General features: G+C 37.9%; 2 protein-coding genes and 1 long non-coding RNA gene across 5 annotated transcripts; 2 read left to right on the top strand and 1 right to left on the bottom strand.

Moving 5' to 3' along the window:
- Nucleotides 1–42: 42 nt before the first annotated feature.
- LOC111245869 (succinate--CoA ligase [ADP-forming] subunit beta, mitochondrial-like) lies at nucleotides 43–9,576 on the top strand. 2 transcript variants are annotated; one of them, XM_022794782.2, is made up of 9 exons: nucleotides 43–356; nucleotides 3,995–4,089; nucleotides 5,392–5,521; nucleotides 5,819–5,932; nucleotides 6,126–6,245; nucleotides 6,459–6,728; nucleotides 7,067–7,276; nucleotides 7,508–7,675; nucleotides 7,897–9,576. In XM_022794782.2, the coding sequence occupies exons 1-9, from the start codon at nucleotides 303–305 to the stop codon at nucleotides 8,050–8,052; spliced, it is 1,317 nt and encodes a 438-aa protein (XP_022650517.1). In that variant the 5' UTR covers nucleotides 43–302; the 3' UTR covers nucleotides 8,053–9,576. The 2 variants fall into 2 exon arrangements, with proteins under 2 accessions (XP_022650517.1, XP_022650518.1); XM_022794783.2 differs by having other exon boundaries at nucleotides 7,508–7,684; nucleotides 7,897–8,037.
- LOC147757274 (uncharacterized) lies at nucleotides 7,398–12,716 on the bottom strand. Its single transcript, XR_015321859.1, has 2 exons — nucleotides 12,371–12,716; nucleotides 7,398–7,705 (listed from the first exon to the last, which is right to left on the bottom strand). It is a non-coding gene; the product is annotated as an uncharacterized LOC147757274 (long non-coding RNA).
- On the top strand, nucleotides 12,328–14,261 carry LOC111244504 (ATP synthase subunit C lysine N-methyltransferase). Of its 2 annotated transcripts, none has more exons than XM_022791706.2 (4): nucleotides 12,328–12,470; nucleotides 12,716–12,940; nucleotides 13,312–13,423; nucleotides 13,777–14,261. In XM_022791706.2, the coding sequence occupies exons 1-4, from the start codon at nucleotides 12,414–12,416 to the stop codon at nucleotides 14,088–14,090; spliced, it is 708 nt and encodes a 235-aa protein (XP_022647441.2). In that variant the 5' UTR covers nucleotides 12,328–12,413; the 3' UTR covers nucleotides 14,091–14,261. The 2 variants fall into 2 exon arrangements, with proteins under 2 accessions (XP_022647441.2, XP_086837132.1); XM_086981006.1 differs by having other exon boundaries at nucleotides 12,399–12,470; nucleotides 12,740–12,940.
- The last annotated feature ends 155 nt before the right edge of the window (nucleotides 14,262–14,416 follow it).

The raw sequence follows: 14,416 nt of genomic DNA, 5'->3' as shown, positions 1-14,416 counted from the left end.
AACCAAGCGGCGTTTCGAGCGATTGTCAGAGACCATCCTTGTCTCTCTATTAGGATAGGGTGTGCAGCGGCAGATGCAAGGGAGACCAGTGGGTTATCTAAGCGAGGTGTGCTCACTTGGCCTGCCACTCTAACCGACACTTACAACTTAACCGACAACGACGACAATAATAGCAGATTTTGTGCAGTTGTTTACCTGTGCATACTGGATGGAAAAGTGTTTCTTGTGCGATCATTTAAATTTTTATTAGTTCTCCGTTCGACTGATTGTTAGGATATATCATCAACATATCAGCGGTCGACATGTTGAGGCACACGGCAAAGCTCGGACGGGCTTTGGTTACCCGTAAGCTTGAGGTGGGTCCGGGTCTCGCTAGAGTTACACAAGTGCAGTAATTTGAAATGTAGTTGAATGCATACAATCAAAAAATTAAAGCCGTTTCTCTGTAATCTGATATAAGTACGTATATATATGCATGGTTCTTGAAAAAGCGAGAAACAAGTTAACTGGCTCTGTGCTAGGGTCATCGAGGGCTCGTTGACATTTAGCAGGAACATGGATAGAAAAAGGGTGTGTGCGTATATCGCATATACATATTTATAGGGTCAAAAATACGGGAAGACCACTTACGGTTCCAACCTACTGACCTTCCAATCGCCGAAAAGGCATGTTGATACAGTCGTTGATAATATTACGATATTAATGATCTTATTCAATGCTTTACTCTCTCGCTCCATTGCGCGAAACCCGGAAAACCGCTCAAGGGTCATGGTAATAATGTGAAAACACCGCGCATAGACGATTTCGACCTTTTTAGAATTAGCTTTCAAGCGAGCTAATTAAATGTGATGGTCCTCTACTTCATTGAAAAGAAACAACTGAATAGTTGTGATCTAATAAGTTATTTTGCTTTCATTTTTTGCAGTGTTCTTTGTATGAACCTGCTTTGTGTATACAGCCAAAACGACTACTGACGTTGACTCAGCCAAACGATCTTGGCCGAGTCGAGCTCAGTAATCGACACAAACGAATAAATGTCAAGCGTCTTGGTGCTGACCGGACGGCTTTTGTCTTTTGTTCCCTATGACCTTCTGAGCATAGCATATGGAAAGCTAAGGAAAAAGCAAAAAATGCACACATATGGAAGTGCTATTAATTGTGAACATAGCTATGCTTATAACCTCCCAAATGTCGTTTTTTTTTATCTTATCTGTGTTGTCGGGATCATGTCTACAGTATTTATTTTGTTTTTGCACTGGCAAAATGGTTAGACGGTGTGCTGTTAACTAATTGACACTGATTCTGAGCAAGCAGAAGCTGCAGTGGACCACCATTATTGCTATCATAAGATCTAAGTATTTCCAACGAGAAGCACGTATCTATTGCAATGAACTGAAAATTGAAACTATGTCGTCACAGTCATCAATATGACTCCCAGTTACTGCGAGTGGCAATTTCAGGATCAATAGTTTCCGCTTTCTCAAACAGGAGCGGGCAGGGCCACTCGTTCGAGATGCGTTACGTTTTATTTATTAACAAGAAGGATATGCGCAAGATAGACGCAAGTGCTTAGTAGTATTGACATATCGATATGCGACAATCAGTAATGAACAAGGCGGTTAAGAGTGTACTGCAGACTTTTGTGCTATCGTTGGCCTTTTCGGTGTGGTAGAAAAACTGGTACTTTAGATTTTCGATACTACATATTCGATACTATGATAGTTAAGCACTGTTTCAAACCGTTAGCTCCTGTCAATATAAACGAAGTACTTTGTTCCGAACCTAGATTATCTCGCGTTCCCCTAAGTTTACTAGGCAGACCCGTTATCACTCCAAGAATATCTCATAGGAACCAAGTATGGGAATTTATGAGCGGCGTGCGAAATTACAACCGCAATACCTTAGTTAGTGAAATAATGCGCAAAACTGAGACTGATTTAATAATCAAATGCTTAAAGACTTCTCTAAATAAGGTCTCTTATAACGTTTTTCGCTTCGTTTGTGACATAACATTAAGGCACGGATTGGCCATAAATTAATTACACCTTGAGTTCGTCTTGGTTGCATTTTAGTTCTGTAGTGACAGTGTGTTGATCTCTAGATGATCAAAAGCTGTAGCCACACTAAAATTGTCCTGCCGGAGCATGGGGGCGCTGTACCCAATGATTTCGAATCAATCAATTTCGGTCGTGGCTTTAGAACTGCAGTCTGTTTCCTTAGAGCGAAACTTCGTTTCTATAAAACAGATCGATGTAGCGGACTATGTCATTCTCCTTCGACGAAGGCAAATTCACAGATTTCAATGGTAATAGCAGAGATGACAACGTTGACGCTATATGTTATTAAGACGGCTTTGCTAGTAAAGGCGAACCAATAATTTATAATAAATAAAATAATAAATAAAAAAGTCTGTCGTGAGTTAACTCACAGTATCGAGAGTCATTTTTCTTCCCCATTATATTTAACTATTTCTGATCAATGATCAATTTTACTGTATACATGTTGTTCTTGCTCGGAAGACACTTTCAGTTTTCCCATACCCGTGGCCGCTTTTAGCCAGAAGGCTAGCATTTCACTGTACTAATACCGTGGATAAAATAATGATTGGTAAGCTCTATGATATATTAGATCCGGTTTGATCAGAGCTTTTTTTCGTCAGGGGGAATTGTTCAGTGTGCATTGTTATATATGTAATCCTCGCTGTATCTACATGATATATCTGTAGTATAGGTTAATTTGAGATGGTTGGATGGCACGATCTGGCTTGACCACATTTGTCATCGAAAAAAATTTTTAAAAAATCCTGATTGGAAGAAATTACTGGGCTATTATTAAATATAATTGCGGTAAACGCTTAACTCTATTTGACGGCCCGTCTTAACTGCGGCGCAGGCAACTGGCAGTGAAGTCGGTCGTCAAACTGGGTGTTCACTACAATGCGCGTCTAACAGTGAGTCTATTCTGATTATCTGGTTGTTGCTTAAAGCCGAGCTAGAATAGACGCAATCGTACTTATAACAACATAGCTTGCGAAGAAATGGCCAATATACCTATAGAAATGCGTTGCACTTATACATTATACTCGACGTGTTCATTCGGCTACTCTGAGCAGCAACAAAGAGCAGTATTTATAGATGGATGTTATTATCTGTTCAACATCGCTAAAAAAAAACAAACTAATACAGAATAGGTTTTTAATAGCTCACTGATGACGTTTAAAAGGACGTTTCTCAGTTTATTTGAAACAAACTTAGCTGTCGTTGCAGCGTATTGGCGTAATTCAGCATCTCATGTGTAAATCGATTTCTTAATGCCTGTTTTCATTTAGCTAACTTAATCACCATTTGTTCCGCTGTGATATGTTGAAATGCATGAATCCTTTGATTCTATAACACTACGCGCCAGCAAACATTTTATTATCCAAATTAATCTATTACCTTAGCGTGCATTGAAATACTTGACGATTCTATTTACTGGAAATGACGCGCTTTTTCGGTCTATGACGCAACATCGGAATTGAGTGACTGCCGCCATCTGACTTCGAACCTCTAACATGTAAAATATTCCGGATCCACTAAGTGGGTGCCACTAAAGGCCCGACAGGGCACACGAGAGGGAATAAAGATTATACATGTCTCATATTATATTATTATTATTAAGAGTTCTATCTGACTTAAAGCTAACCTTAAAACAACAATTACCATGATTTTATTTCAGTTTTCGATTGTATTTTCGCTATCATTTTCGGTCATGTCGGTATATCGAATTGGAAAATGTAATTATTCCAATAAAAAGCTTCTAAGGACAGTAAGCTGAAGATCTGTTCTTATACACACAAACAAACAGTTTGTCATGACAAATTTGTTTTTCTTAGAATAATAACGCCTCTCCCAAAAAGAAGCCTGTTTCAATCGGACCGCAATAATATCTGCACCTATGTCATCTCTCGAAATAGCTAGAATTTTAACTATAACTATCTCTACTTTTTTTTCAGAATGAAACTGTTTGTGTTTCGCCGAAGCGTCAGCTCAATCTGCTCGAAAGTGATTCGATGACTATACTTCGTGAAAATGGAGTCATGGTGCCCAAGTATGTAGCATACGTCCAAAACAAAAAGCAAGCTATTATTATTTATGTACAAAAAAGACAAGCTAAAGAAATATCTTTTTATATTAAAGGAGAGTTTGTATCGGATTACTGCATTGTGGATCGTTTTGGAAAAAGGTTATCCTATTCTTCGAATGTTAGCGTATAGTGTAAAGTAATCTACATGGACCCAAATTTGTTCAATGCAAGCGTGCCACGTTAGGGGAAACTAGCGGTGCCACGGAATTTCCATATATTTGTCACTCTCTTTTATATGATTGGGTGACGGGCATACTAATGTTCATTCATTTTTGAGAAAATAGTATTTGAAGATATTTATGTCGTTAGCCCTTACAGCGCCACTAAGCTGGGTTGTGCGGGTTGCTAATGGCTTCTTTTTGAAATCAACGTTTTTTGCTGGGGCATAATAGAGACCTTCATATAGCTCCTGTCTCGTCTAGCCTTACTTTCTCTTATACACCAGTGTATATCTTAATATACTGTAGCAGGTGTGCCAAAGAACCCGAAGGGCGCTCAAGAAAAACGATTAGCAATAACAATGACACGCAGTACATGTTGCGTTTTTTTTAGTTACCGCGTAACCTTTTTCTCCTTTGCTGAACCCAAGTGGAACTTATTGGCTAGAGAATCACAGTGACACTCGCAGCCCTTTTGCAAGGTACAGGCTTCCCCGTAGCTGTATTGCTACCCCAATATTGTTCCTTAACGAATTTAATCGTACTGTTATAAGAAAGAAATGATAACTCTAAAAATAATGATCAGATATGTAATGCGAACTCTCAAAGATACGTCAAGACGCTGCTAATTGAAATTAATTTTGAAATGTTATTAAAAACGGCGGGCATAACGCTCGAACGAAGCTGCCATCGCCACGGTCTTTTCCGATGTTCTTAAGTGTTTAGAACATCGAAATGATCTATAGATTCATAAACCAGCATTGAAACGGCTTAGAAAAATCGTTTACGTGAAATCATGATGCATGATTACCCTCATCGTGTGTCGCAGTCCTGTGCATACAGTTGGGGGAAGATAAGGCCGTCATCTGGAAGCTGATAGCGAATGCAATTGTCATAGGGCTATGTTTTACTTAGGAAGGGAAATTGTCGCGTGTAATATCACTTGTAACTTGTGTATCGCCAAAGTTTCGAGCCAAAGCTCGAAACTTTGGCGATATTATGAAATTTTGCAGGACAGGTACGTGCCCTTAACGAATGGTATTCTGAACTGAAACAGAACTTATTTATTTGAATGTGATCTACTTTCACATAAATTATGTGTTCCCAGATTTGGTGTCGCTACAAATGCTTCGGAAGCCCGCAAGGTCGCTTTTTCGCTTGGAGCGAAAGACTTCGTTGTGAAAGCTCTAGTGCTTACGGGCGGCCGAGGCAAAGGCGTGTTTGATTCTGGACTAAAGGTATTCGAAAATACGAGAACATTTATGTTATTATGTCGTAACACTCTGAAATTATGCACTCCACTGATCCGTAATTGGAAATCATAAGGCCACCAATCTATAGACTTGTCGTTGCCCAAGTTTGTTCATTCGTACGCAATAGCTGACATATTATCATTTGAATTATTTTGTTAACCATAACCTGAGTTACCGCTCTAAAATACCGAATTATTGGCAAATGTAACTAAAATTGTCAATCAAAGTAGCATAGTTTTACCTCGAGTTAACCGAGCGACTGCTGTTTCTTTGCTCCTGCAGGGAGGTGTTAAAACTGTATTTACCCCTGAGGAAGCGGAAAAGCTCGCACAACAGATGATTGGCCATAAGCTAATTACGAAACAGACCGGAGAGAAGGGTATTCAGGTGAACAAGGTGGGTACACGGTCCTCAATTACATAACGTAAATATCAGTTCTTATTTTCAACCGATTTGTAAATTATCACTGCGCTATACATGATCTACGATATCGAATATATGCCTTTCTTATTAATAAAACATGGCACACAAAAGCACTGATGATCAAACCAACGTTCTATTGATAAGTGATTCTTGCCTTTGAAATCAGGTGATGATCAGTGAGCGGTTGTACAACCGACGTGAATACTATTTTGCCATTATGATGGAGCGAAGCGCTAATGGACCTATAATTGTTGCGTCATCTCAGGGAGGCGTCAACATTGAGGAGGTAGAGTGTAACTTGTTTATGTTTATTGATAAAAAAAATAGAGAACGCCTTTTGTTAGTTTACTATACATAGGTAGTCTTTTATTGCCTTTGTAACAATCTCAATTCCATAGTACTTCAGATGTGCTACGGGGGTTTCGCTACGACTTGCTTGTACAATATGTGGTAAGCAGCTAAGGCAAATAAGGGAAAAATGTCGTAATTTTACTTTTAGGTTGCCAAGGACAGCCCAGAAGCTATCCTGACGCTCGCATTGAAAGACGGCGTAAAAGAGGCCGAAACGCGTGATTTCTGTCAGCGGCTTGGTTTCCAGGGCAAGAGCTTAGACGAAGCCACTGTGATGGTCGATAAACTATACAAGGTGTTCTGCAAGTACGACGCGACCATGATAGAGATCAACCCGATGGTAGAAGATAATAATGATACCGTGTATTGCCTCGATGCCAAATGTCGATTCGATGACAACGCTGAGTATCGCCAGAAGGTAGCATTTGTTTCAATTCAGATTCGATTAATTGATTTCATGACTCCATATAATAGGGTATACAATGTTCAGTCAGTACTTAACAAGCTAATGTACTGGATGATGTTGAAGCATTACGTCCATATTTTTCCGTGGATATCTACCTAATAATGACGGGTAAATGGTAATCGAAAGCAAACACAACACCCTTTTATCATAGATCTACACCGACTATGCTTGTATAAAAATTTACCTACAAAATGCTATAAGTTATACTAGTTATTAGATTAAGCATTTTAAGTTAAAGTTGACAGCTGAACAAGACCTAAGACGATAATCTGTAATGTCCGCCCATCTAGTCACTATTTGAGCTGCGCGATTGGGACCAAGTAGACATCCGGGAGAAAGAGGCCGCTCAATACAACCTTAACTTTATCGCGCTTGATGGAGACATTGGCTGTCTGGTCAATGGAGCTGGTCTAGCCATGGCTACCATGGACATTATTAAACTACATGGAGGAAGTCCCGCAAACTTCCTTGACGTCGGTGGAGGCGCCACTGCGCAACAGGTAGTTTTTACCAATATTTGACAATGCCACAACAGTAGACATGGACAAAGTTGTTTTAGAACATTGATGTTGACCTTTACTTTGTCATAATTTGACCTTTACTACAAGGAGCTCATGTCAGTTTCATATAATTTACATCTCCTTTATTTATTTACAGGATTTCGTGGGAACGTCGTTTAATCAAAGTTTCATAATTATTTATTTTCTCGTAATTTTTGTTACCATATTCAGGTGACTGAAGCTTTCAAACTGATCACGAGTGACCCAAAGGTACAGGCAATTATGGTGAATATCTTCGGGGGTATTATGCGCTGTGATGTTATCGCTGAAGGAGTTATTAAAGCCGCTGAAACGCTTCAACTCAAAATTCCCATTGTATGCCGTCTTCAAGGAACTCAGGTGCGCTAAGTAAGAGGCATGTTTTCTTATCTGAAAAAAATAAATAAACCGATACATCTACTCAGTGGCTATTTTTCTTGAGAACCTGTTATTTGCATAAATATGCCGAGAAAGCGATATAGATGAGTACAATAAATCCTAATGGAATAAAACTAGTTTCCAACATTTTGAAGTTTCTGTTTTCATGTTCATTTGATGGTATTCATGTTTCTCCTCAACAGGTTGACGATGCTAAGGCTCTAATAGCTGCTTCAAAGCTGAAAATCATCGCATGCGATAACCTGGACGAGGCAGCCAAGATGGCCGTCAAGCTTTCGCAGATCGTAGGACTAGCAAGGAGTGCGGCGGTTGACGTCAAGTTTGAACTGCCCCTCTAGTCATCTAATTCGCCTAAGGATTTCTCACCATAGCAAGAACGAAAACAAAAGCATACGTGGCTGATTTTGACCATGGGAGGTCACTACTTAAGGGTATATGTACAACGGGAGTGTTCGCAATTGATGTCGAAGAACAAGTGACTCTTCTATTTAATGCAATCACTAATATTCACTGCACCTCGATTTCTAAACCTGGTTAATCAATTTAACCGGAACAGATAGACGTACAAATTCTTTCAGCAGTTTACTAGTTATCAATGAAGATGAGAACACTGAATTGGCCGAGGAAAACTAAGTGGAAGCTCGGAGGTCGTCACTAGAATAGAAAAAGGTATAAACAGCAAAAGAGAGATTCAAGTTGACGGTAGAATTTTAAGCTATCTTAAATAATGGACAAGAACGGCTATATTTAATTAGCTTTCCATGGAGGGCATATATAACAGAAAATAGGGATCGCAACGAAGAAGGCAATAGTATATAATCAGTAGGGATAATAGGGTTCGAGTCACTGTCACTGCGCTATTGGTAACGTATCAATGAAATTGGCTCCCAGTCTATACAAAGTTTACATAAATTAAACGCAAACTGTAACAGATGGATAGATGTAATGATTTCTATAGCGATCGTATTTTCTTTTTTTTTTTATATTGATAATAATGCACATAGCGTTGTGAGTCCCTTTAACTTCTTGTCGCCAGAACTACTAAGTCATTTTCATTTCAGCCACATGAAAAAGGACGGCTGAATAAGCAAAGCGACGCTCTCCACTTTGCGCATCTACTAAGAAGGATTGTTTTGGCTGTGTTACATAGTGCTTTGTTACCCAAGAATTAGCATATATAGAAACGAAGATTCCTAGGGTATGGCATAGAATTGTCAATAATAAATATATTGTTGTTTGTTCATACACACATTTAATGAATATCTAAGAATCGTTAATTGCAGGTATATTTTATTTATATATACTAGACCTATATGCACCAACGCTTGTAAGCGTTGCTAGGCTCTGTTTGGTTTCTAGGTTTCCGGTTGTTTCCTTTCGCTTAACTTCTTTATGCCGGTTACATATTGGGCGGAGTACGGTCATGGTAAAAAAATGCTAGCGACTCATAGGTTGCGCCACTTGCGCCTTTGTTGGGCTGTTATAAATATTGTGATGACGGACAAGCTAATAAGAATGCTATTGCTATCATGTTATTAACTAATATTACGTAATACTCATAGTGCATGGACCGAAAAACGTTTCTCGTACGAGTTTTTGCTTACGCAAGGTTATCCCCTAAGAGGAGACATGTTCATTGCATATTACTGCGCTCAAATTAAAAAAATTACATCGAACAGAACAAAAGCGAAAAAGAAAGATAAAGCATGAGCGAGTGGAGAAGGATGAGTGTTAGAACTTGAGAAATCGACTAAATGAGTGTAGATGAAAATGCTCCAGAACGGAAAATCTAAACTGTATCAGAAAATAAAGGTTAAATAAAGATCGAAAATGTGACGCAAACGCGCCAATAATGTTAATAATGATAAGGTGTGCTATTTTATATTATACATTTGTAGTGCCTATGATTAAAGACATGAACGTCTTGTTTCGACTCACTCCTCATGGCTATCAGGATTGTTATCAGTTTATACGTCAATAAACTGCCGTCATTACGTGAATAGATGAATAATATATAAATAAAGCATTAATATTATTAATAATAATCAAAAGGTCGATCTTATATTCAATAAACCCAGGAGAAAATCAAAGATTTATCTAAAGAAATACTCTCTCTTATTACTCTTAATTACTAAGAATTAGCAAAAAGTGGCAAGTGTCGAACGTGTGACGAAGTTCCAATGGAAACTAAGAAATGAAATGCTTTTCATATGAGTGATGCTTTTCGAAACAACCATATGAACTCAGGAAATGCAGTCATTATGAAAAATTATCCGCATAGGATTAGGTTGTATAACATTGGATGTGTTTAAATACTAACCTGCCGATAGTAAATATCTATCAGTTGACAAAGGGCCGCCCTCTGCTAGGTTATGCTGTCTCAAACATCATCAACATAATAACATAGTTAGATACTTGGAACAATACAGGTATCACATAACTATCATAGTAACACGTCACTGTCATAGTGAGATCGAGTAGCAATGGTGTACAAAGGCTTGCCTAAATGTCTCTGTAATAGATATATTGTTAGTTGAGTAAGACCGCTCGAGATATGCAAGCAAGTCATCGAAAATACCATCAGTGATTACAAACAAAACTTGGCCTGATCATATTCAGATCTCAAAAAATTATATAACATGCTTTTGATGTTTTTCTAAACGTCAGATTTATACACGCCGCTATTATTACGCACCTCATGCAGGCTCGTTGAGAATACCGACATGAAGACATACTATGGTGCCTACAACGTTTCTCAGAAAGAGATTATACAGAGGGAAAGGAAGTGTGGTCCTTAATAAATGTACTACATAGTAGTAAAATTAGTGTAACACTGTAAGCAAGTATTGCAGCTGAGACACACGGATCAAGGGTAAAATCGTGTCATAACTAAGACTCCAATTCAAAATCGAAGATAGAATTTTTCAAGTTGGGGGTATTCTAGAGAAAAGAAGCGATTTTCATAGACCACTATAAATAGAACGTACAACGCTAGGAAATTAAAACATGACACGAGTCTCTCAGTGGGAACGATGCACCACCCACAGCGTTAGCTTTATAATCCTATTTTAAATCGGAAACATTTAATGGATTTCATGCTTCACCTACCAGAGAAAATCTATATATATATATATATATAATTTAGCTATTTTAACTCGAAATCCCTATACTGCAGTATGTGGTTCAATAAAAACAAAGCATAAGATATATAGATTGTCCTGTACGGCAAATTATATATAGCCAGCCACATTAGAACGAGTTAAATATTACTTAATTCTTAAAAATTACACGTAAAGCATGCAGCTATAACAACACTCAACTTACATCATTCATTCATTCACGGCTTATCATATCAACACAACTGACTCGAAGTTCTCATCTTCTGAAGGTACCCGCTAATTTGTCCGTGTCAATGTTAAATCAACTAAACTTCCAAATCAATTACGTCACAATCTTTACAGACTACGCAGATTTCGTATTGTTCTTTTATTCCAATATTTTTAATATCCCACCGTGTCTTTCATTACTCTATATTTGTCCTTATTTATCTTACACACACCAAGCAATTCAGTTAATAATTCATTCTGTTTGTGCGATGTACATCCTAACTAACATTTTGCTTATTCGATTGAAATTTTAAAATGTTCCTCAATTCAGTAATATCATCAGCTTTAATTGTGTTCCCGCTAACGTCCAACTCAATAGCCACTCTTCTTATAAACCGACGTCGGCCACAGTACAACGCTTCGACATCCAAACGTCGCCTCAGTATTAGCACTTAACGATATCATGAGCGTTACAATTGGCCCTTACATTCAATGAAGTCTAAGATCGCGCTTGTCTTAACGGCAAGACCTTCAATAGGACCCTTTACAGAATTTTTTAGAACAAAGTCTATGATTTGGGCCAACGAGAATTCTAATGCAAAGATTGGTACGAGGGGAACAGAAACGGCCACATAATTTCCACTGCATCGCTTGTTGTTGATGTTTGATAGGAATGAAGGTACAGTTTTAAAGTAGCAGGTGGAACAGTATGGGATACGAGGGATTTTTTTTTTATTTTGCTCCTAGACACTTCAAGCATATACTGGGGATCACAGTCAAGGTTTCGTACTGATTCTAAACCTCCATTTTTCAACTTTATGTATTTTAAGTCACATAGAAGCTGCCCAATGTTGAAACCTGCGGTAGAGGTTAGAATGCGGTAGAAGAATCAAATAGATAAAAAGATTATGTTATTGTGGCACGTAAATTGCTTATCAAAAATGTGTCCTCTGGTAAAAACCTGGTAGGACGCAAAGAGCTAACAATTTGGTATCAATTTTCGCTATCAAGCAGCATCAGATATTTCGTATTTTTATATAATTACTTATTCGGTAATGACGTGCGGATGGTCAGTAAGTCACAACACTTGTCACGCAAGAACGTCATAACAGCATAAATATTTCGCTTCAAGCCTCAATCGGCTATACATATGCTATGGACAGTTTCGAAAGAATACCTTTTCTTTTTAATTTGATTAACCTCCACCCTCTATAATGATAAATAATGATCTGCTTTTGCGTATACCTATATTGCGACTCAAGTGTCATGCTAAAGGGACTGAAAAGTTTGATCTTTACAAAAAACTACGCTAAGTTTTTCTTTCACTTACTTTCGAGTGTTGCGGGGCTCTATTGTATATCCTAGAAAAGACCATGTTTGTGTCGTTGTATCGAATGGAACAGCTGGTCGCGCTTAGAACGTTTCCTTTGGTGTGTGGTGTTCGCGTATTTTAAAGATTCAATCTTAATTGATTTCTTGTTTTTATTGAAAATCTATTTTTATTCACTTAAAAGGACGAGCATGATTTAAAGCTTAGTTAAAATATTACAAATAGATCATTGAATGAGCAGTAAACACATGATTGTCATCCGCTTGTCCCAGAAACTAGAAAAAGTTCCAAGTAAACATTTTTAACTAAAGAGGTATTATAAATTGGATAATGTCTGCTTTTAAGAATTCGCTGATGGAAACTTTACAGAGCAGTGGTTCGACAGACATTGACGAGATGAGTGTCTGTCAATCAGACCCAGTTTCTTCAATTTCGAAATCGCAGATAGGTCTGATAGCAGCGACTGCAACTGGAGGAGTTGCTACAGGTCTTTTGGCGATCTGCGGACCTTTTTTGGCGCCTGCCTTTCGCAGAATTTGTTTACCGTACGTTCCGGCAACGAATACGCAGGCAAGTGTTTTTTTTTAACAAATACATCATCAATGTATTACTCTAATATTTGAAAACACAAAATGCATATGACAGCGGTGCTCTGTCGAGGAGTGTATTGTGAACGTATTTTCTCGATCAACTTTATTTAGTCTATTTTATTATATACTTTTATTGCAATAAAACTCTGCTTTAATAGCTTTATGTTTAGTTTTCTTCAGTTGTAAAGTTTAATTCGTATTTTAATTGTGGGCGCTTTGTATGGCGATGTTGCACTTGACGGCCTCAAACTTCGCTGCTCGAACCATTAGGACGGTTATCTGTTTCAAATATCTTTCACAATATTATTCCATAAAACGCTCATGAAAGATGCAGTCATATATTTATTTCAGGTTTCGAACGTTGTTCATGTCTTACGAGGTCGTCGTTGTAAAAGCATTGTAGACCTCGGTTCAGGAGATGGCCGTGTTGTAAACTCGCTAGCAGCTAGTAGAAGTCTTATCGGTAAGACAGATATAAACGCAGATCTATCTTGAACTTTTTTCTTCTATATTGATGTCGGAGAATTAGCCAAAGACTCAAAACGGGTATCCACTGAAAACTGAAATTTTCAAAGCGTCACTCTGTTATACAGAAGTTAGCAACATCTGAATACACGAGATTTCATAAAAGGTTACTCAGTTCATTCAGCGAAATTATGAATTATATTTTAGATATTATTGTAATCATAACAAATACCCAGAAAAATATCATTTAACATATCACAAATTTGCATATTTGTGTGCATAAAGAAGTTATTAAAACAATGATTACCATATTTTTTAACTTCTTTTTTCATGTCATTACCGCTTCTTTAGGTGGTTCGGAATTTGTTGGTATAGAGCTAAATCCATGGTTGGTACTCTATTCACGAATCGCTGCTCTTCGAACCTTAGGTGTAAAATCTGAGGTACAATTCAAAAGACAGGACCTCTGGAAGTATTCGCTTAATCAACACGACACGGTTGTTGTCTTTGGTGTTGAGTGTATGATGGAAGAGCTGCAGCTGAAGTGCGAACAGGAACTTGAAAAGGGTAGCACAGTTGTGGCTTGCAGGTTTCCCTTTGAGGCCTGGAAACCTAAAAAAGTATACGGAGAAGGTGTCGATACCGTTTGGCTGTACGAGCGCTAACGCCATAGACAAAGTAGCCAAAATAGTCCACCTCAGTTTTAAAACTGCAAATGTCGATGGCCTAGCATGGCATCACTTTATAACGTTTGCTAGGGAAACTAATTGTGTAATGATTGTATAGATGATAAGTAATGTTTGAAATAATAAAATGCTTTTTATGTAATTTATCTACTCATATTGATTCTTCATTTTTAAAATACAATGGTGTGCATCACTCGGGCTTCGGGACCATAGTAAATGACTGCTTATTTTAGTAAAAGACAATGATGCTTTTATTATGTAATAAAACGAAATAAAGTTCGCAATGTACCAGATCGCTAATTGAA

This window comes from Varroa destructor, unplaced genomic scaffold (genome assembly GCF_002443255.2).
Source record: "Varroa destructor unplaced genomic scaffold, Vdes_3.0 BEIS01000002.1, whole genome shotgun sequence".
Lineage (NCBI taxonomy): Eukaryota > Metazoa > Arthropoda > Arachnida > Mesostigmata > Varroidae > Varroa > Varroa destructor.
This window is presented reverse-complemented; position numbering and strand designations above follow the sequence as displayed.